General features: G+C 48.9%; 1 protein-coding gene across 8 annotated transcripts in view; it reads right to left on the minus strand.

Moving 5' to 3' along the window:
* The window catches only part of LPIN1 (lipin 1), a 169126-nt gene that overhangs the window by 20473 nt on the left and 127620 nt on the right, over positions 1-21033 (minus strand). For 6 of the 8 annotated variants that reach the window (XM_082357509.1, XM_082357507.1, XM_082357503.1 and 3 more), the window contains one exon: positions 19785-19914. In XM_082357509.1, coding sequence (XP_082213635.1) covers positions 19800-19914 — 115 coding nt within the window. In that variant the 3' untranslated portion in view covers positions 19785-19799. Of the gene's footprint in view, positions 1-334; positions 444-5714; positions 5731-19784; positions 19915-21033 lie in introns of those variants that run through there. The other 2 variants (XR_014235014.1, XM_082357511.1) reach the window with 2 other exon arrangements.

Genomic DNA, 21033 nt, shown 5'->3' on the forward strand with positions numbered 1-21033 from the left:
CCCGGCCCCTGCAATAATTCTGCCTCGGGGCTTCCCTGGTGGCGCAGTGGTTGAGAATCCGCCTGCCAATGCAGGGGACACGGGTTCGAGCCCTGGTCTGGGAAGATCCCACATGCCGCGGAGCAACTAGGCCCGTGAGCCACAACTACTGAGCCTGCGCGTCTGGAGCCTGTGCCCCGCAACAAGAGAGGCCGCGATAGTGAGACCCGCGCACCGCGATGAAGAGTGGCCCCCGCTCGCCACAACTAGAGAAAGCCCTCGCACAGAAACGAAGACCCAACACAGCCATAAATAAACAAATACTTTAAAAAAATAAAAAATAATTCTGCCTCACCTCCAGGTAGCACCTTTTAGAGCATCCTCTTGATTACACTGCTACTGTCTGTACTTCAACTACAAGGGCAATGCCACGGCAGCAGGGACCTGGTCTCCTGTCCCTGGACCTGTGCGAATAGAAGAAGGAGCCACAGCTGAGCAGAGGCATCAGCAGGAGACGTGAAGAGAAGCATTGGGGTCTAAGTGCTCACACGGCATCATCCTGGACCAACACACGTGGCCGGCCCTCAGAATGTTCTAGCCTCCAATGACTCAGGCCATTCAGAGGAGGTGTCTCAGGAGGACGTTAGTCCTGGCCACCTGAGATGCATTTCCCTCTCAGCATTCGGGAAAGACCCACTCAACCAAAAACCTTTATCTTTGCAGGAATCCCTGCTCCCTGGCCCCAACGAACAGGACAAGAATTTTCTCCATTGTTTGGTGTTGCTATTCTCCCTAAGACCCTCCATTAGCTCCTTATCACCTACAGGCACTCCAAGCCGTTGCATCCAGCCCAGATTGCCCACTCTGGCCTCATCTCCCACCACCAGCTCAGAGAGCCTGCACTCCAGCATATAAACCCCAAGACTCCTGCATGCCCCACCTTTAAGCTTTTGCTTACACTTGTTCCCTGAGCCTGGATTGCTTGCTTCCTTTTTCTCCATCTCTCTAGAATTAAGCACTTCTTCCGAGCTAGTCCCACACCTCTATATTGATATTTCCCTTTTGAGCCTCTTACAGCAAGTCTCTTGGATCGATGGATACCAGTTTACTCCACTAGATGGTTGTAAGACCCTAACCTCAGACTAGAGTTGTTACTAGAGTATGATCCACCATGAGTCACCACAGGAAACATGGCTGGGGCAGGACAGCTGAGACGGATGCCACAGTAAAGATCTTACAGGATGGGGTGGAACCCAGTATGGGGATGCCGGCCAGTGTAGGAATAGAAGTGGACTTGGAGTCAGGCAGGGAGCAGTGTTCAAAACCCACCTCTGACACTTCTTAACAAGGCAGACTTGAGCAAGCCACTTCCCTTCATCCCTAAGCAAGATCATGAAGCCACGTCGTAGTTTCATGTGACGATTAAATGAGATCACGTAAAATACCTGGTGCCCAATCAGAGTCAGTAATTGCCCGTCCCTCCTCCCTCCCGTCCCTGGCGTCCCCAGGACTCTGCCGTGAGGCACGCTGACATTTTGTGACCTCTCTGCCTCTATCTCCTGCTCTCGGCTCTGACCTGAATCTCTCAGGTCTGAGGGATACACTTTGGGTGATGTCACCCCAGCCTTCCCCAGCTTATTCCCATCCATAGACTTCACTGTCCCAGCCCTGCCCCTGCTCACCTACCCTGATGCTGGCAACCACATGAGATTTCAAATCTCAGACACAGGTTTAAGTTCCAGCTCTGCCGCTCACAGGTCGTGTGATCTTAGACTCAGCAAAACATGTCTACGTGGGGTGGTATTTATCCCCTCACCAGCCATGCGTTCAACCCTCTGGCTGACGTGTGAATGTTCTCTGTGACCTGCAGACCCCACGCTCATTGTTGTTACTTGGAAGTCAGGAAGGGCGTTTTCTCCACTGTTCTCGTATCTGTGAAATTTAGGTTACTTGGCCAAAATTACAGACCGTGTCCTGTTGTATGATCCCTTAGGATAGTCTATCTATCTGCCACTCGACGGTGGGTTTCTTGCAGGTGGAGATGGTGTCTTCTCTCTGTCTTCCCCTTCCCTGGCACAGAGAAGATGCTCAGAATAAGTTTGTCGTGGGTGTCAATGATTCGCTGACTGAGTGACTCCAGTTTAACCAAACCTGTCTTCTAACATCTCTAGGCCCATTTCTTCATCTGCAAGATGGAGAGCACATGGCCCCAAGAGGCAAATGTAGTGAAGGTTTTCTTCATCCATCCCTTTCCTTCTGGAATTCTCCTCTGGACAGATGCCCCACCTCCTGCCCAAGCTCCAGGGGTTCTCATACACCTCGAGGTGCCTCTGTCCAAAGGAAAGCCTGTAGATGAACTACGTGCTCAGCGTGTGAGCTTGTGACATCAACACCTCACGGAATGTCTCATCAGGTGCAGTTCATGTGACTTACCTGATGGCTCACCTGTCCAGGACTATCCACACTCACTGAGAAAATGAATCACTTGGGGTTGGGGGTTAAAGGAGATTAGAAGCCTAAGTATTCTAAGCTGGTGAAAATCCAGACACTGAAACCACGGATAGGAAGCAAGTTTCTTCCAGGCTACACTCAAATCCACACCCCAGAGAAACATGGCTGAGAACAGACTATGATGTTTTCCATCCATCCAAATACCTACTGGGGTACAGTTCAAGCCCAGCCACTTCCTAGCTCTGTGACCAAGGGTAGGTTAATTTATCCCCTTGAGCCTCAGTTTCCTCACCTGTAAAATGGTGACAACAATACCTATTTAAAGCATTACTGGGATGATTAGAATAATTAAATAGATATATTAAATAAAATCAATAAAAAGTAGATATAATAACTAAATACATAGGATAATTAGAAACAGAAACCCATTCTATAATGAGTACATTATTTGCCTGCATAATAAATACTCAATAAATGAAATTAAATTTAGTATCTTGACTCTAGACTCACTTTTTGTGTGACTTTGGTCAGGATCTTTATTTTCTGCTCCCTAGAGTGTTCATCTGGAAATTAGAAACAACTTCCACCCAGCAATGCCATGGTGAGTGTAATGCGATATCGTAGACGTGAAACCATCAAGCCTGCCACGTGGCAAAATGTAATTTCCTTCCACGGCTTATCTGTTAGACAGGAGCTGGGGAGAGCAGGATGCTGAGATCATGTGTCCCTCCCTGCAGCACCAGGAGCCAAGGAGCTGCCCAAATTTGATTCTGGGATTCCACTTGAGCCCCGAAGCAATTCTTAGCAATGATGATGATGTGTGATGTTCGCCCCACCTACTATGTGCTAGGTTCTGAGATAACTGTTTCCTGGCTCCGTCCCAGGCTAGCTCCGGAAAGCAGAAGTTTTGTGAACGACAAACCTGTCCACAGGAGCTGGAGATCCTCCCGGGGAAACAGATCGCCCCTTCTCGGGCTGCCAGGAGCCCTCCCAGGGAGCGCGGGGCACACAGCTGCAGCTGGAGGCCGGCCGGGCCAGTGCACACTTGCCCAATTGTGTCAGGAACCAGTAGGAGAAACAGTGTCCGCTCTGAGATACACAATGCTGCTGTCAGCCTCCCTCTTCAGGTGCTGCCCACAGGGCACCTTTCCAGGGACCACGAGAGCTGTTCCTAATGCGTTCACTGCAGGGTGTCAGGACCTTCCCACGGGTCTGCTTTTTGCTTCAGTAAACTAGCAGATGGCATTCAGGTAACAGCGATAATAGGTGATGCCTTGAAAGGAACTTCCAGAGCCACCTACTTTAGCTCCATTTTCATCGTGAGAGGCCACTCTCCTGCCGGTCGTCATCCCAGGTGTTATTGGTAATAGGTATACTCTGTCCTCTTCGTACATAAGAGGAGAGAATCATAGACTCTTTGAGCCAGAAGGAAACTTAAAATTCACCTAACCAGTGGTTCTCAAACTTTAGGTTATACGAGAACCACCCCCTTCCAAAGGGCCTGGGGAAACAGATTGCTGCACCCTGAGCCCTGAATGCCTGATTCCAGAGGTCTGGGGTGGGACCTGAGAACACACATTTCTAATGACTTCCCAGGTGGTGCTGAGGCCGAGGCTGCCAGCCCAGAGCCCGCACTTGGAGAACTGTGGTCCAGCCCCATCAGTTAACTTAATGGTGGAGAAACAGGAGCCCAGAGAGGGGAAGGGACTCTCCGGGGGCGACACCAGGAGTGAGGGGGTCGGCTCCTGACAAGCAGGGCAGTCTTAGCCCGCCCACCCAGGGCCCTTCGAGCTTGCTTTTGCTGTGTAATTACCGGTGATACTCTTGTCTCTACCACTGGGAACTACTAACAGAAGTTAGGGTAGGGATTGCCTGGGATCTGTCCAATGTTTTCAGAAAATGGTCCCCAGATTTCTCAGGGGAGGAAAGAGCCGGGGCGATGGGGGAGGGCTGGTGACTCAGCGTGGCTGGGCTGGGGGCAGTGGGCCGGGAAGACGTGGCCGGTGAGATCCATTCCAGCCCGACCCCGCGGCCCACCCGGCCGGGCCCCAAGCCTTGTGAGAGATTCCCTGCCCGTACCTCCTTCTCTGCTCACCTGTCCCTCCATTTACCACTGAGCAGCATGGCTCAGGGAAGCTTGCCCCACAGCGGGTCAGAGCCAGTGAAGAGACAGATCCTCACAATCTCCGTGCAGAGAAACTCAGCCCGCTTTGGCACCGGCTTTGGGCTCGAGTCCCCGTCCATTATACACACGGCCTTCATTCCCCTCACCTTGAGGGCGGTCTTGAGCATGAGGTTTATAATAAGCCGAAGCACCTCTCACGATGCCTGGTATATAACACGTGCTCCAGTCATCGCTTCACCTCTTGTAGTTCTAACCCTGGGCCAAATGGTGACTCATCAGATTTTTATACGCGCTGAAGACTGTGCCACACACAGAAAAAACAGCAGAGAATTAGAGATGCCTTCTCTGACGAGGTGAAAACTCTGAAAAATGCCTTCGGAGGCTGTTCTGCAGAGCTGACGGGAGCTGGTCCATTTGGGTAGGAGAAAGGGCCCATGGCGTTAGCATCTCCACCCTTTCTGGGGCTCGTTAAGGGTTTGCAAGAGCCTTTTAAATCTAGTCTGTTTTCAACCTCCTTCACGTGTCCCCTGCATTCAGGACGGGCAGCCACTGAGCCACTGAGGCCAAAAGACCAGCCCCATCAGTCTTTAGCAGGAGTTAAACATAAATCTTTAAGTTAAAGGGTCCAGAGATAAGAAAGGAAGCTACCAAAAAACAAACAAAAAAAACCAGATGGGACCAGCTGGGAACAAGGTGGTGATGAATATGACCTCCAACAGACCCCGTCTCATTATACGCTGATTTGACTACATCAGCATATTAAATGACACACCTACCGACGACCAGGGCCAGACATTAAGGACCAAAAAAGGATTAAAAGGGGGTGGCACCCCTCTCCCTCGAAAAGCCCCGTCCCTTCCCCATAGACTGATGCATATGCCTCCCCATCATTAGCCTCACTCCTCCTCCCTTTGTCTTTACTCTTTAAATTAAATTCCTCTTGCCATGTGGGCAAGAAATTGCTCTGTGAACTGAGTTCCCGCTTCTCCATTTTTTGGCCACTGAATAAAGCCTGTGCGGCATTGATCTCAGCTTCAGTTTCATTATTCCGGCTGCTCCTACCCGAACGGAAAAAGAACCCTTCCCACCAACACAGAGAGCCTTGGCCGGGCTAGGGCCCGAGCAGGGTCCATAAAATTTAATTCCATACCAGCTTAGCCTGGGGAAGAAACGACCTGCGGGAGAAAACAGAACACGGTAAAATCAAGTGATTGCACGAGTGTGGTTTATCAGTTCAGTCTAGCAATCAGGAGATATGAATGTTGTCCTATGAATTTTGTCCTTCCCTGACTTGGGTTTTTATGTAGAAACTACTTTTTGTTCAATCTACGTATATTAATTCATTAAAGAGTAATAGCTAATACTTAGAATGCACTTAATAGGTGCCAGGAACTGCTTCAAATGTTCACAAACATTAATTCATTTATTCAATCTGCACAAGCTACAGGTATCCTCCCCATTTTAAAGGCGAAGATGCTGAGGCACAGAGAGGTTAGGTAACTTGCCCATGGACACACAGTTAATTAGCCCAGGCAGTGCGGCTCCTGAGTCATTGCTTTGAACCACTACTTACATGCCCTGGGCTACCCTCCCAGGATTCCAATTATCCCTGTGCGTGTCACAGGAAATCATAATTACTGATGTACTTGTTGGTCTGTCTCTTCAACACCCCCTGCCACCAGTCTAAAGCTCCTCCTAGCCTTTGATTTGCTCATTGTGTGATCATTAGCTGTGCGTGAGAGCTTGGCACGGGCCTGGTGTCATAGGCCCACAGCAAAAGTTGAAGGGACAAATGCAGGGGTGAAGAGATTATGGGAGAGCAAATTCGCGTATCAGTTTGAAAAAAAATACAGTGCAAGAAGATCTAATATTGATTGGAAAAATCCTCTATGTCAGAAAATTTATATGTATGTTATTATTTTTCATCTGCAAAACAAGCCGGTGAAGAAATATCAGCCTAATTTTACAGATGAGGAATGAAGGGGTTAAATAACATGCCCAAAGCCATTATCCCAGTATTCCCCAGGGTCAGAAAAAAAATTGTGAAAGTCTCTGACCTGGGAATAAAACAGATTACTAGATGTTCTTTCTAGAGCATCCTTTCAAGATATCTAAAACTTCTGTGCTTCTTTGTGCTATTTACTACTCTGTAAACTGTAGAAAACTGATAGTAATGCAAATAATTCTTGTCCATGGAAATGCAAATGAATTTTGGTCCTTGGAGTCGCAACTGATTATTGCCCTGTGGACACTGAATTGTTTTGCATCTATTTGCAAATTCATTTCCCAATTCCTGACTGCCTGTGTTTGTGTGTTCCTTGAATTCTCCATTGAACCTGTTTTTACATTTTACTGGTTCCCTCATTAATTAATGAGTTAAATAAAATTCTTGGCATGTATTCATTATGTATTTCCATGAGAGTCTTGATTTTACCTTTAATTTTAGCACCAATTAGGATTCAAATCCATGTTTGTTGGTTCTTTCCGATTAATTATACACACACATACACATATGTCACCGCTGATCACAAGTTCTTTATCATAAAGCTCTCTGTCAAAGGCAAACTAAGCTTGGCTAAAATGTCAAAGCAACACATATTTAAATAGGCCTTTTAAAAATTGTATTTTTCAGTACTGTCTATTAAGGACTGAATTAGAAAGGTTTGATTTGAGTAATGCGGCAGGTCACCCTCGGGGGCAGCCCTGGGTTCCCACTATAATATGTACCCCAGTCCTCTTTATTCTGTTCAGTCTTTGTCTCTGTGCTTGCCTGCCTCCCTCTCCACCAAGTCCACAGGGCACGAGCCACGTATTTTCTTCTGTTTCTCCTACCCTACACTGTAGCCCACAGCAAACCAACACATGGTCAGGGCAAAAGAATTCAGGGTGGATTGAATCGAACTGAACTGAACTGGGCCAGCCTCCAGCATCTACCCAGGAATCCTTACCTTCCCACAAAGCCAGGTCTTCGAGAACTGTCTTCCAGAGATGCTATCCTGAGAAACCTGGGGGAATCCCAGATTTTTCTCCCAGAAAGGTGACCAGAAGGTTATCAAGGCAGGAAAAATGGCTGCTGCCATCAGCAGACCCCGGGGTTAATAGGTCCGGTGCCCCTACCCATCTGTACACACACTAAATGAGACAGTGTGGCTTTAATGGAACAAATTCTGGAGTCAGCTCCCGACTCAAGTCCTAGCTACATCAGCCCATGTTTCTCTGAGTTTCAGCTTTATCATCTGTGATGGTTAATTTTTCTGCATCAACTTGGCTAGACTATGCCTGGTGCCCAGATGTTTGGTCAAACACTAGTCCAGATGTTGCTGTGAAGGTATTTTTTTAGATGTGATTAACATTTAAATCAGTAGACTTTGAGTTAAGCAGAGGACCCTCCATAACGTGAGTGGTTTCATCCAATCAATTGAAGACCTTCGGAGGAAAAGACTGAGGTCCCCTGAGGAAGAAAGACTTCTGCCTCCAGACTCCCTTTGGACTTGAGCTACATCACCTCTTCCCTGGGTCTCCAGGCTGCCAGCCTGCCCTGCAAATTTCAGACTTGCAGCACCCACAACTCTGTGAACCAATTCCTCTCTCTCACTCTCCCCCTCCCTCGACCTCTTTCTCTCTCTGCCTTTCTCTCTTTAGATTAAAAAATATTAAATGACAGTCCAGGGGTGAACTTGCAGGACGGGGCTGTCTTGGATATTACAGAACAATAAAAAATTTACTTTCATAGACCCAGCGAGAGCCTATCCTACTTGGTTATTGTCCTGCAGATAAATGAAGGGCCAGAGGAAACTCTAATGCATCACAGTGAATTCTCTGCTCTCCGCTCTGTGTGGCCACCTCACTTCCAATAGGTGTCTGCACCTTTGCCTAAATAAACAGAAAACTTAATTCAACCGGAGAGTGGATATTTGCCTGGGATGAGGTGGTATCAAATCCATAATCCACCTGAAATGTTGCACAACTAAAAAATGAAAGATGATTCTAAAATCTGATCTCTTCTGAGGACCACTTTACCAACCGCAGAAAGGTCAGTGAGTGAGTAGGCTGTTGGGATAGTGTTTGGATGTTTTATGTCACCCATAGTCCCCCAGGCTATTCCATCTGATCAAATGCAGACTGAAACCAAGAGGGTGCCTGCTGCCACCAGACTCTGCATTCACATCGAATTGCATGTGTGTCTATGAGTGCAGCTGTCCTCCTGATGGGGACGTCACTCCCCAAGGTGTGAACCCACCCCCTCAATTCCTATCACTATTCCATGTGTACCACCAAAAGCTCTGATGGGAAAAAGCAAGACAATAATTAACTCCAAGGCCACATTTCCCCTCTTCTGAAAATTCACCTTTACTCTATTTCACTTTGTACATAAGTTCAGCCATATAGTCTAATACAGCCCTGGAGAGATTGTACACTGAGCCCAAATATACATTAAAGAATGCTCTCAGGGGCTTCCCTGGTGGCGCAGTGGTTGAGAATCTGCCTGCCAATGCAGGGGACACGGGTTCGAGCCCTGGTCTGGGAAGATCCCACATGCCGCGGAGCAACTAGGCCTGTGAGCCACAACTACTGAGCCTGCGCGTCTGGAGCCTGTGCTCCGCAACGAGAGGCCGCGATAGTGAGAGGCCCGCGCACCGCGATGAAGAGTGGCCCCCACTTGCCGCAACTAGAGAAAGTCCTCGCACAGAAGCGAAGACCCAACACAGCCAAAAATAAATAAATTAATTAATTAATTAAAAAAAATAAATGGATGCCATTATTTGGCATCTATATTTATAATTTACAAAAAAAAAAAAAAAGAATGCTCTCAAATATGGACACTAAATTGTTTCCCATTTTTAAATTTCCACATAGGAATTAAAGGCCAAAGAAATCGAATCTAAAATAATTCTCCTTTCAAATGTCTCATTCTACTCAGGATTAGAGAAAGAGATCCTGATGGAAGTAGATTCTGGATGGATTTGTTCCGAAGCGTCTGCTTCCTGAGCTCCTTCCAATGGAAGGGATGTGATTTTTTTTTTAACACTTGCAAAGGGGCAGAAATCCAAAGCCAAGTCTCTCGTATGCCCCATTTTTCCAAAGATCCGTGAAGAACCACAAGATTACCTCAGCACCACTCCCCCCCACCCACAAATGTTACAAAACCCTAGCAAATCCCTAGCTCTGTGAAAATTATGGTGGCGAGACCAGTTCACTGCACAGTTCAGCACTCAGCCAAACACCACTACAGATTTCAGAAATTTCTGTGAGAGGACAAGAAATGGAAAATACATGGAAAAAGTTCAATCTGCTTGGTTTCAGCTTCAGCAGAATCCCTGTGAGTCTGGCCATTTGTTGGTCGTGTTTTTTTTCCAGAAGCACAAATTCAGCAGGACGCCTTCACCTTGGAGGAGGTTCGCGGTGATGGCTGCAAATAGACTGCTCTTCAGAAAGTGACATTTGAGACACTGCCGTCTTCCTGAAAACCTGAGAAATCTGAAGTCTCTGCATTTATTAGAGGCTCCCTTCTGCCTCTTAAAGTCTCTTCATTTCTGTTTCCCCAGGTGTTCCTGGCACCCCCAGTGCCTAACCATGTATCACATCAATCTCTGCTCCCTCAGCAGAGCATACCACATTTATTTGTAGCGTTTTGTTTCCTGACAATTCCGTTTTGGTTTTTTTTCTCTGCGTTACTCAAGAAGATGGAATAACCCTCATAAAACAACTCCTTCCCCCGGCTCACAAAGGTCTTTATCCTTTTGTAGATAAAATCCACCATCACACTGCTGTGGTTGAACCCAATGTCTGGGTCTTTCAAATCTTTAATAATCAGAGTTTACGATGTGAGCACTTCCAAGCAAGCCGAGCCCCACCTCCCTGGAGGATGGAGATCCAGAGACTCAGATTCAGTTGGTCTGGGGCGGGACTTACACATCAGTGATGTTTAAAATACCACCCCCCTCCCATTAATTCTAACATGCAACCAAGGTCGAGGATCTCTGATGGTAGGACCTCGAAGGTTCTCTGTTCTAAGACTTCTCACCAGCATCAGCCACAGCTGTAATTCTGATGGGGGCACACAGCTGCAGCCTCCCCAAGGACAACGGAGGCCCACAGGGTCTGTAAACGCTCTGCCTCCCCACCAAGAATCTCCTTCTCTTCATGTAAAACTTGCAAAGTTTATGCTCAGAGATTCCCAGCCAGGACGCACCGAAATGTTATCAATTACTCCTCCTCCGTTCTGCATGAAGAACTAACAGGCCTGTAGGAACCAAATATCAGGGTTTTTTTTTTTAACCTGGACAAGGTGTCCACAGCCCCCGCTCTCCTGGAAGAACAGGAGAAGAGCTGGGATGGAGATGACCTGGATCTGAGCCCAGATGAGGCTCCGCCTCCTTCTCCTCAGGTGTGAAGTTGCTGGGAGCCCACCTGGCCAGCCTTGGGCTCAGAGGTTGAGAGAGGAGCGGGCAGAAGGTGGGTCCCCCCGCTCACACGTTTTCGGAGCTGGGCTCCGGGGGGCTCTGAGAGAGTCTGAGACTTGTTCAGCCAGAAGTGAGGCGCATCCTGGCGCAGGGGGCTCTCTGAGCGGACCCGCCCTTCCTCCTCTTGCGGTTTAGGCCTCGGGGACAGGCAGCCAAGCATCCCTGCAGGGGACGGGGACGGGAAGCAGCTTTGAGGGAGGGGCCAGGGCCTGTGTCTGAACCTCTCCTGTCCACCTCGTTGGGGACAAAACGTGTGTCCAACTGGACGCCTTACCTGCCGCCCGTGCCAGCAGGTGGGGTGTCCTCGGGGCTGAACCACACAACGCGTCTCGGGCTGACTCTTCATCTGCCGGGTCCCTGCCCTCGGCTGGTCCTGTTCCCCTGGGCTTACAGGTAGGGGCTCCTCCGGACACTCGCGTTCATGTCGGACATCGGAATTCATCCTGGGTTCCGCCCCAGGGGCCCCAGTTCCCTCTCCTCAAGCCGTATGACCGCCCAGCTCAGGGTCCTCAACATCTCCTCCGGGAGCTGCTCCGATAGTCTCTAGTGAGTCCCTTGGCCCGGCCCATCGCTCTGGCCCATGGCGTGACTGGCACTCAGGCCACCCCCTCCTTCATTCGAATGGCCACCAACTGCACGTGAGGCAAGACCAGACCCTCTGGCCTGGCCACACCGTGACGTGGCCACCTCTCGACCGTGTCTCCACACCCTTCAAACCCCTCCTTTAACCACATCAAGTTCATAAAGCTGCTCCCACCCCCCTGCTTCCCGGGTGGAAAACATCTAGGCATCACTTGAGACTCAGTCCAGGCACCTCCCTAACACCCACCGTCCCTGCCCCCAGATAAACTTGCCCTTCCCTCCACACTGCCACCCCCGCCTAGGACCCTGGACATTTCTATCGCTGCACCTGCCCCACCTCAGCACACAGTTTCTTTTTCTTTTCTTTTTTTTTTTTAATTTATTTATTTATTTATTTGTGGCTGTGTTGGTCTTCGTTTCTGTGCGAGGGCTTTCTCTAGTTGTGGCAAGTGGGGGCCACTCTTCATCACGGTGCGCGGGCCTCTCGCTATGGCGGCCTCTCTTGTTGCGGAGCACAGGCTCCAGACGCGCAGGCTCAGTAGTTGTGACTCACGGGCCTAGTTGCTCCGCGGCATGTGGGATCTTCCCAGACCAGGGCTCGAACCCGTGTCCCCTGCATTGGCAGGCAGACTCTCAACCACTGCGCCACCAGGGAAGCCCAGCACACAGTTTCTTAAACATTCATCTCCTCCTGACCACGAGCTCCTCGGAGCCCCTGGCACCTGGCATTTTTATCAGGCGTATAGCGGGTCTGCAATGTATTTTACTCCTTCAGAGGCTGGCTCTATTGTCGAGTACTAGCTCTAAGGTACCAGACACCACTCTGATTGATCCATGAACACTCACTCTAGGCATAAAGCAGCTAATAAATAAATGGATTGGTGCTCTTGAGATTTGGTCACTGGATGGAATAAAAAGGATTATCCTTGAAGAGTTTGATGAGTGAAGAAGCCTTGTCCCTTAGGAAGAGTGGAAGCATGGAGGGGAGGGGAGGCGAGTGCTGGGTCTAGTCTCCGCAGGTCGTTTCTCTCTCCTCTTCCTGCTTCTTTCCTTCTCCTCCTCTGTGTTGCTCTTTTTGTTTCTTTCTCACTTTATTTCGTTGGCGTCCTTTTATAATTTTCATCTGTTTTACTGAAACCATAATAATATATTCGCATAGTCCTAAAAGTCAGAGAGTGTTACTAGGAGACACAGAACCAAAATCTAGCCTGGCCTGTCCACCACACACATAGCCATTCTGCTCCTTGGAGACGGGCCTTTCCAACTCTTTGAGCTGTTGATTCTGGTATTTAATTTTTTCTATTTCTAAATAATATGAACGTACTATAATATTTGCATTAACCAAATTTAGATACTACTTATTGACTTACTATGATAGATGAAGATTTTATCTTTCATAGAGACTCTTTTCCCATCCCCAAACCTCCTAATATAAACGCCATGGTATTTTGTATTTCTATAACTTTTTACTTTTCCTGGGGCTGAGAGTTGCTCCTTTTTTTATTGCTTATCATTCTTTCATTGTAGTTCTAATTCCTCCCTTCTCCAAAAAAAAAAATGTTATGGGAGAAGAAAGCTTCCCAGTAGCATTTTTTCACATTGTCAAATACCTCTCTCCTTTTTTCTCCTTCTTTAACAAACAGAAAAAGAAAACATAGAACTCAGGATGAAACACCACCTCTCCTAAAGCACAGTGACCTCGCTGTCACAGGAGGCCTGGGCGGCCACCTCCCTCCCCAGGACGGCTCTGCCATCATGCTCCTCTCCAATCAGAATCTCTTCCCTCAACTGTTCTCGCGTTCTGTGGATCAGCTAGGTAGCACTAGCTGCTGTCGCAAATAAACCTCTGAATCTCAGAGGTTATCACCATGGAAACTTATTTCTCCCTCTGCAAAGTTCATCTGCGTATTTGGCAGGTGGCCTACTACAGAGTGATTCAGGGATCCAGGTTCCTTCCATCCTGTGGCTCTGCCCCGGAGACCTTCGCTTCCAGTGACGCAGAGAGACAGGGAATGTGAAGAAGGCACACCTGTTTTTCAACTGCTTTGGCCCAGAGGTGGTCAGATCACTGCCGCTTTTAGTTCCGTCGCCAAGATGGGGGTGACACAGCCCCACCTAGACGTGGGGCTGGGGGCTGGGGGCTGGGGAACTTGGTCCCTGGGAGGAAGCTGCTTTTCAGCAACGACTCTCCAGGACAGCAGGACTCTTCAGAGGACAGCTAACCACCTCTGCCCTACCTCCAAAAGCTCAGGGTCTCCAAATGCCCTGTCCCTGCCCCATTTTCACAGGAAGTCCAAAACCAATTAACATTTCCAGCAGGATATTATACAGCAGGAATTCAGCAACGGAACACGAGTGTCATTCCTTTGTGTTGCTAGGCTGCTGAAACACATCTGTGGCAAACAAAGAACAGAAGGCCGAAGACGAGTGCCGTTCACTCGCTCCCATGCCCCAGACGCTGCTTCCTCAGTTCACGCTCTGGTGCGTCCAATCGGTAGGTCTCATGGTGCCTGGCGGGTCCTCCCGTGCAGCCCAGAGTCGGTGTCTTTGGCAGGAGTTTCAGTGACACGTGCTCCATTCGCCCACCCAAGCAGAATTGGGTGCTTGCAGATATTTCCGAATTGAAAGGTCAAGCTCTGCTTGGTGAGAGGCACAGGGCCTGGGTTGCATTCATCTCTGGTCGAAACAGGAAGTGCTTACCCCGTTTTTCAAAACGTGTTAGCTCGAAAAGGCACTGTGGCGCACACAATGGTTCCACCCTGAGTAATTTGTGGAAGATGCTTCAGGTCTTTCTCACGGCCTGTTCCCTGCTCTGTGTCCTCTTGTCTCCACCAGCTCAGCCAGGACACGTGTTGGTGCCTCTCTTGTGTGCAGAGCTCTGGGCACACGGAGGGGTTGCTCTGATCTTTGCCCACTTCACCTCCATCGCCCCAGGGGCCACCCATACGCCTGCCACTCTCGGTGGGTGCAGTGAGACAGGGCCTCTTAACACTTGAGGTCATGCTAGATTTGGAGACCCCAGTTCCTGCTCTGCCTTTCACTCATCAGAGGACCTTCGACCAATCACAGTCTCTCTGAATGTCAATTTTCTCCTCAGTAAAACAGAGCGAATGTAAAAAGTGATCTGAAACAGCAATGACAATAAAACTTAGGATTGTGCCATGTCCAAAGCACAGACATGCCCATAATTCTGCGCCATTATTTGCTTCATGGCAGCCGCGTGGAGCCAGCAGGGCTAACGATGCTCTCCCACTTCACAGATGAGGAAACTCACGCCCAGGTAGGATGCTGGTGCCCGTAAGGAAAGACCGCAAGACCGGCTCGGGTTGCAAATCAACCTTTCTGGACATACACGAGGTGCCAGGCACTGCGATCATTGCTTCGGAAAAGAAATATAAGAGCATGTCCTTCTATGGGGCTCAGAGTTGAAGTGGGATGACACAGGGAAATGGAGACTTCCCTGTTCCTGGCCCGGCTCGGGCTTGCTCAGCAAGTCAGGATGAACTGAATGACTGGCGTGTGGCAGCCATCCAGAGCGCTTCACAGAGACCATAGGAAGGTGAGGCTTACACCAGCCTTGAGAGATGCTTGAGGCGCGCCCGGGGTGGGGGCGGGGACCAAGCCAGTGAGCTCAGGAATGTGCAAGCTCTCCGTAAACTGGAAAGAGACGCTCAGAGGGGCGCTACTGTAAATGCAGCCTATCGGCACGCCAGCTGAGAAATATCCTTAGAGGACTTGTTCCAATGAACATATTGTCAAAGAAAATAATCAATAACCAATCTATAATAAGAATAAAAAAGCGTTTTATTTGAGCCACACTGAGGACTATAGCCCAGAAGCCACCTTCCCAGATTACTCTGAGCAAGTGCTCCAGAGAAGCATGGATCTCAGCACAGTTTTATATCAGAACAAAGAACATGAAGTAAGTCAGGGATATATTTCTTCAACCTTAAAACAAACAAACAAACAGACCAGCACGTGCACATCGAGTCAGTATGGGCTTGGCACCTGGGAAGGGAGTCCTATCATCAAAGGAGTCCCAGCATTGGTGTCCCACGAACGGAGGCATTTAATCTTTATTTTAAAAATGGGCATTCTTTAGTTCTGGTCATTGTGCCCTTTTCGTTAATCATTAAAGCAGATGTACAACGTACATCTTTGTGGCTTGGTAGGCCACAAAGAAAGCTGTTCTAATTAGCATAAAATTCGAGTTATCTCATGTATAAGCCAGAATGACTTCCCCGGAACTCAATATGTGAACATTTCTTTTAACAATATGAACAGGCATATCAACTATACCGAAACAAACGGCCTCAGAAAAGCCATGTTTTATCCACAGGCATGGGTGAGACCCTCCCCACAGACATACAGGACATGCTCAGTTTTAATGTCTGCCCTTTTCATAAGCTCACGTTTTCATACATTGTACATCCACAGCCCTAAATTATTTCTTGTATCTGAATTTCAATTTTTGTACTTTAGCTGATGATTTTACACTGTTGTAAAAGGATGCTCGTTGCCAGGTACTGCAGTTCTGCTGAGAGAAAAAGCCAGGCCTTCTCTGAGGCCCAAGTCAACCTCATTGTCCTCACCACCCCACCCCACTCGCCCCGTCCCCGTCCCCATCCCCAGAGGATGTCAAGGGTATCTCAGGAACCTAGGTCTGGAGCTTTCTCATCAGCTGCGTATTGCAGGGGTGAGGAGCTGAGAGCTCAGGTGAGATAGATGCCACCCAAGGTCCCATTCATCTCCAGGTGTCAAGGTTAGATCGCTCCCCCATCTTTTCTCCAGGTGCCATGTAAACTGGAACAGACCTTGAGGATCTGGGGGCTGCTCAGCTCCCCTGCCCCAGTTCCTGTGACAGGAAGTGCTCATGGGCAGGAGAGGTGCCAGGCCTGGTTCCCCATTCCCTGGGAAAGCCATCCCAGGGCCCCCCCAAATTCACGCAAAGGTTCTTACCTGACCACTCGCCAACTTTCTCTCAAAGCAAGCAAAACCATCCTTAGAAGTTTCAAAATCGCTTTGGTTCCCTGGAAACAGAATTGCCCACCTGCCTCCCTTAATGGATGCAGATGTGCATTTAGCCCATCAGACCCTCCGCATCGTTGGAGGGACGGTCCCCGCCCTGTGGGAGGAGCTGCCAAGCAGGCCTCCTCCTCGCTGTTCCCTCTGGCGGGTGGGGGGCTGAGCTTCTGTCGCACGATGCGGGTGCAGGCCGGCTGGGCCCAAAAGCGGCAGGCATGCTCCCTTCTCCACGGAGCCAAAGACGGGAGGAATTTTCTAGTTTAGGGGGGTGAAAAGAGATATTTAAACTCTCCAATGAAACTTGAGGCAACTTCCATAACTTCTGTCATTTGGGGGAAAAAAGCTGACCCGTGAGTGCCCATTTTCTTCACTTGTGCTCCATCAACCAGAATCCTGGAGGAGAGAAGGGCGATGGGCACCCCAGACCCAGCCTCCAAGTGTGCTGATGCATTAAGTACCGAATGATGTCACACGATGTCCAAATGACAGTTTTATGGCACTTCAAACAGATTAGGACAATGGGATCTCGGTAGTGCGAGCCCTGGCTAAATACCAAAGTCCCCATTTCCAAGTCGGTGCCACGCGCATCCCATCAGACAATTTACTGAGGGGACCCCCATCCTGCTGGAAGAACCTGCAACCGCTCATTAGCCGTCAGTGTTGCTGGAAATGGGAAATAAGGACTTTTTCATTACTGTATTTTGCAGAAGTCAGTGTTAATAATGATTTAAATGATGACCCACCATGCTCAGAAATCAAAAGAATCAAGCTGACAAATGAAACATAAAACACGGATACTTCTATTATAAACCCAAATCCAGCATCATCTCGCTAGCCTTAACACATCATTTTCCACCACATGACATTCAGGTTAATTTGAATTTCATTGGTGCTTTAGTTTTATCTGCTCTTAATTTTAAATGCATTTTGGTTTTATTATTGTATAAGGGCTCTTGCTTTCTGTTTACGCGTACTTAAATACAACTATATAAAAATAATTTAGTTCAACACCGCAACATTTTGAAGATCACTGTATTGTTTGAATTGGAGGAAAGATGCTACGTAGCATTTGTCCACTTAACACACACTCTCCAGTCCTAAGAGGTTCACCTATTCGGGTACCGTAAACTTATTTCTGCGGAAGGTCCAGATGAAAACAATTTTACTGCGTAAGAAATTATTTCCATTATCATCCTTTGTGTTCTGCATGAAAACAAGAACACGAACTTTTGTCCAGAACCAAATCTCCCTCAATAAAACAGAGGTTAACCGTCTCACTCAGTCAACAGGCACTGTTTATTTTTAGGATATCCCTGAAATATGAATCAAAAAGACAAAAGAATAAAAGCGAAACTATCAGGCCACTCTGGAAGGAAAAATATAAAGTTCCCAAATGAATGTGTTCCTTGAAAATATAAACCATTTCTTCTTAGCTTGGCTCTGTCATGCATCTCGGAAAAGGATGTTTTTACAATCAGAGCAGAAATATGACTGGCGCTCCTACATTTACATTTCTTTGTTGCAAAATGAATGTAACTTGTTCGGATTCCAGCAGCGGAGAAAGCAGCAGAAGTCGTGGTTACTTTCCAAAGTGAAACCTAAAACCACCATCTCCGGTTCACAAAAGGCAGAATGAGTCACCGGAAGAGGCTACTTGCTTGCAAAACTCATTAAAAGCAATGCAAGGCTGAATGGACTTCCTGCACCAGTGAAAAGATCGCTGGCAACAGGACAGCAACTCAAGGCTCCAACAATCTGGGGGAGGAAGGGAGCCGTCAGAAATCCGGGCCGAGCCCAGGTCTGCTGGTTCACACGCACTCCAATCTCCTCCCAGCCGGGACCAGCGGACAGAGATGCCCAGGAAGGTGGTTCAGGCTGGCAGCCGTGCCTCCAAGGCTCAGGACACCCTGGAGTCGGTCGAGGCGCTGTATTGGGTTTCCAGGGGCCCCCATCCTTCAGCAGCTCCTTTCTGTGGCCCTGACCAGGCCAAAGCTAGATGTCAGCTGCTATAATACAGAAGCAGCTCCCTGGGGAACAGGATCCGGCCTCAGGTGTGTCCTCTGGAACTTGAGCGTGCATCAGAATCCTGGGGAGGATTTATTAGCACTGACTGTGGGCCCCACACCCAGGGTTTGATTCAGGAGGCCCAGGGAAGAGCCCAGGAACGTGCATTTCTAGCAAGCTCTGATGCTGGCGCTACAGGCCCTGAGACTATATACTTCTGAGAACCACGAATCTAAATGGGTCTTAGACCTGAATGACAAGCAGCCACAAGCTGCTCCCCCCTCGAGGCCGGTTAACGATGTCTGACCAGGGGCCATGCCAACTGAGGGCACTCTGGTACCCGAATGGTCCCGCATGTTACTCCTTTCTCTCCCCATAAGCTCACAACACACCTGGCTGGCCTCCAAGGCAAGCACTGCAGGGAGGGGCCTTTGTCAAGCCAGGACAATGCATTTAAAGGGTGAACTGCCAACCAAAACAGACTGCGCCCCCCGGTGGCCATCTGGGGGCCGATGACTTCCAGGGCCAGCTTCTGTCTGCTCAAGTTCTGGTTTCCTGCTGACACCACGACCTATCGCAGTGGTGGTGACACCCACCTCCACCTTCCACTGCAGCAGGAGTTGAAAAAGGGGTCAGAAACAGGAAGGAGACTCTAGTGGCGTTTTTTTTGGTTGGTTTGGGTTTTTTTTAATTTTTAAAAAAATTATTTTATTTATTTAATTTTTGGCTGCGTTGGGTCTTCGTTGCTGTGTGCGGGCTTTCTCTAGTTGCGGCGAGCGGGGCAGTGCCCGGGCTTCTCATTGAGGTGGCTTCTCTTGTTGCGGAGCACGGGCTCTAGGAGCACGGGCTTCAGTAGTTGTGGCACATGGGCTCAGTAGTTGTGGCTCGTGGGCTCTAGAGCGCAGTCTCAGTAGTTATGGCACACGGGCTCAGTAGCTGTGGCTCGCAGGCTCTAGAGCGCAGGCTCAGTAGTTGTGGCGCACGGGCTTAGTTGCTCCGCGGCAGGTGGGATCTTCCCGGACCAGGGCTCGAACCCATGTCCCCTGCATTAGCAGGCAGACTCTTAACCACTGCACCACCAGGGAAGCCCTCTAGTGGAGCTTTTAACCACCTTATCTTTGCTTAGCGCGGAGACGGGATGCCCCGCCACCCCCCGCCACTGCAGACCCCTAGAAGCAGGGCACGGTGCTTTGTACAGACACTTTCAAGGGGAGGCAGATGAGTAGGAAATGATGGGTGATGTGACAGAGCTCCCTGGAAGAGCTGGTTAGGACGACACTCCTGCTGGAACAAGGAAGTCAGATTCCAGAGTTTCATTTTTTAAAATGGGGCCTGTGTAACTTTCCTCCACTCCTGTCCTCCTGTCCCAGGAGTGTACCAGGGCTGCCTGCGTTACCTTTTATAGGAAAGGTCATTCTGAGGTCCAAAGCCGGCGGTCACTGACCCATCGGCAATGTTCCTTGAGGTCTGATGACGTCACTGGCAAATCTGGTGGGGTGTATCAGGGTTTGAAAACAAGGATAGGAAGTATTTTGAATATTCAGGTGATTACAGCTGAGACATTGGGGAAATGCAAGCTACCGAACTGGTTTCCCCAGCACATGTGTGAGGGCTGCCTGCACAACCGAATGGAAACAGCATAGCCTACTGGCTCCACGGAGAGAAAGTGGTGATGGGCGAGCAGGTGGGGATTGCCGGGCCCAAGACTGCAGTTTATACTGATTTTTGCTTTCCAGATAAAAGCACCTACAACTTGAAATCAGGGTTGGAATAAATCTGTGATGTTCAGCTAAATGAGAGTTTTGTTTTGTTTTTAAGATACAGAGGCATGAAGAGATGAACTGTTTGGATCTGGGCTTCAGGAGGAGCTCAGCCTGGTACCCTGTGGAGACATCTTTGAAGCATTTAGGGACCAATATTCTTACATTTATTCCCAAAACACTCAGGCTGATGCACACAGGTAAATCAATAGGATGTCTCAGGCATGTCGACAATGCACAAAATCAATAGGAGTTATGATGGCTTTCAAGTGATCTGGGTGAACTCGCCAAGGGTTTTGACTGACTTGTTCAAAATGAGAGACAAATCGGGTACACCACAGAAAGTGTCCAAAAAATGAGGACAGTGGGCATGAGGCAAGGGAACCTGTATTGTCTCTTTTATTTTACGTATATTATAGTGTTTTGGGATCTTAAAAAACTTGCTGGCTGGGAAAGACAGGCTGGCCATTTTGTAGAGATAGCAAAGGGCCCAGCTGAAGCATGCCTGTGATATGCAAACTAGCTGATCCAGAGCCAGGCCTCCTGTCTGGCCTGTGCACCTCCAGGAGGCACTAGCCCTCTGCCTTAATCAGCCCAGGGCAAAGGCATCAGGCAACCAAGGGCCACCCCTATAGCTCAGAGG

Source organism: Balaenoptera borealis (assembly GCF_965194805.1).
Source record: "Balaenoptera borealis genome assembly, chromosome: 15".
Lineage (NCBI taxonomy): Eukaryota > Metazoa > Chordata > Mammalia > Artiodactyla > Balaenopteridae > Balaenoptera > Balaenoptera borealis.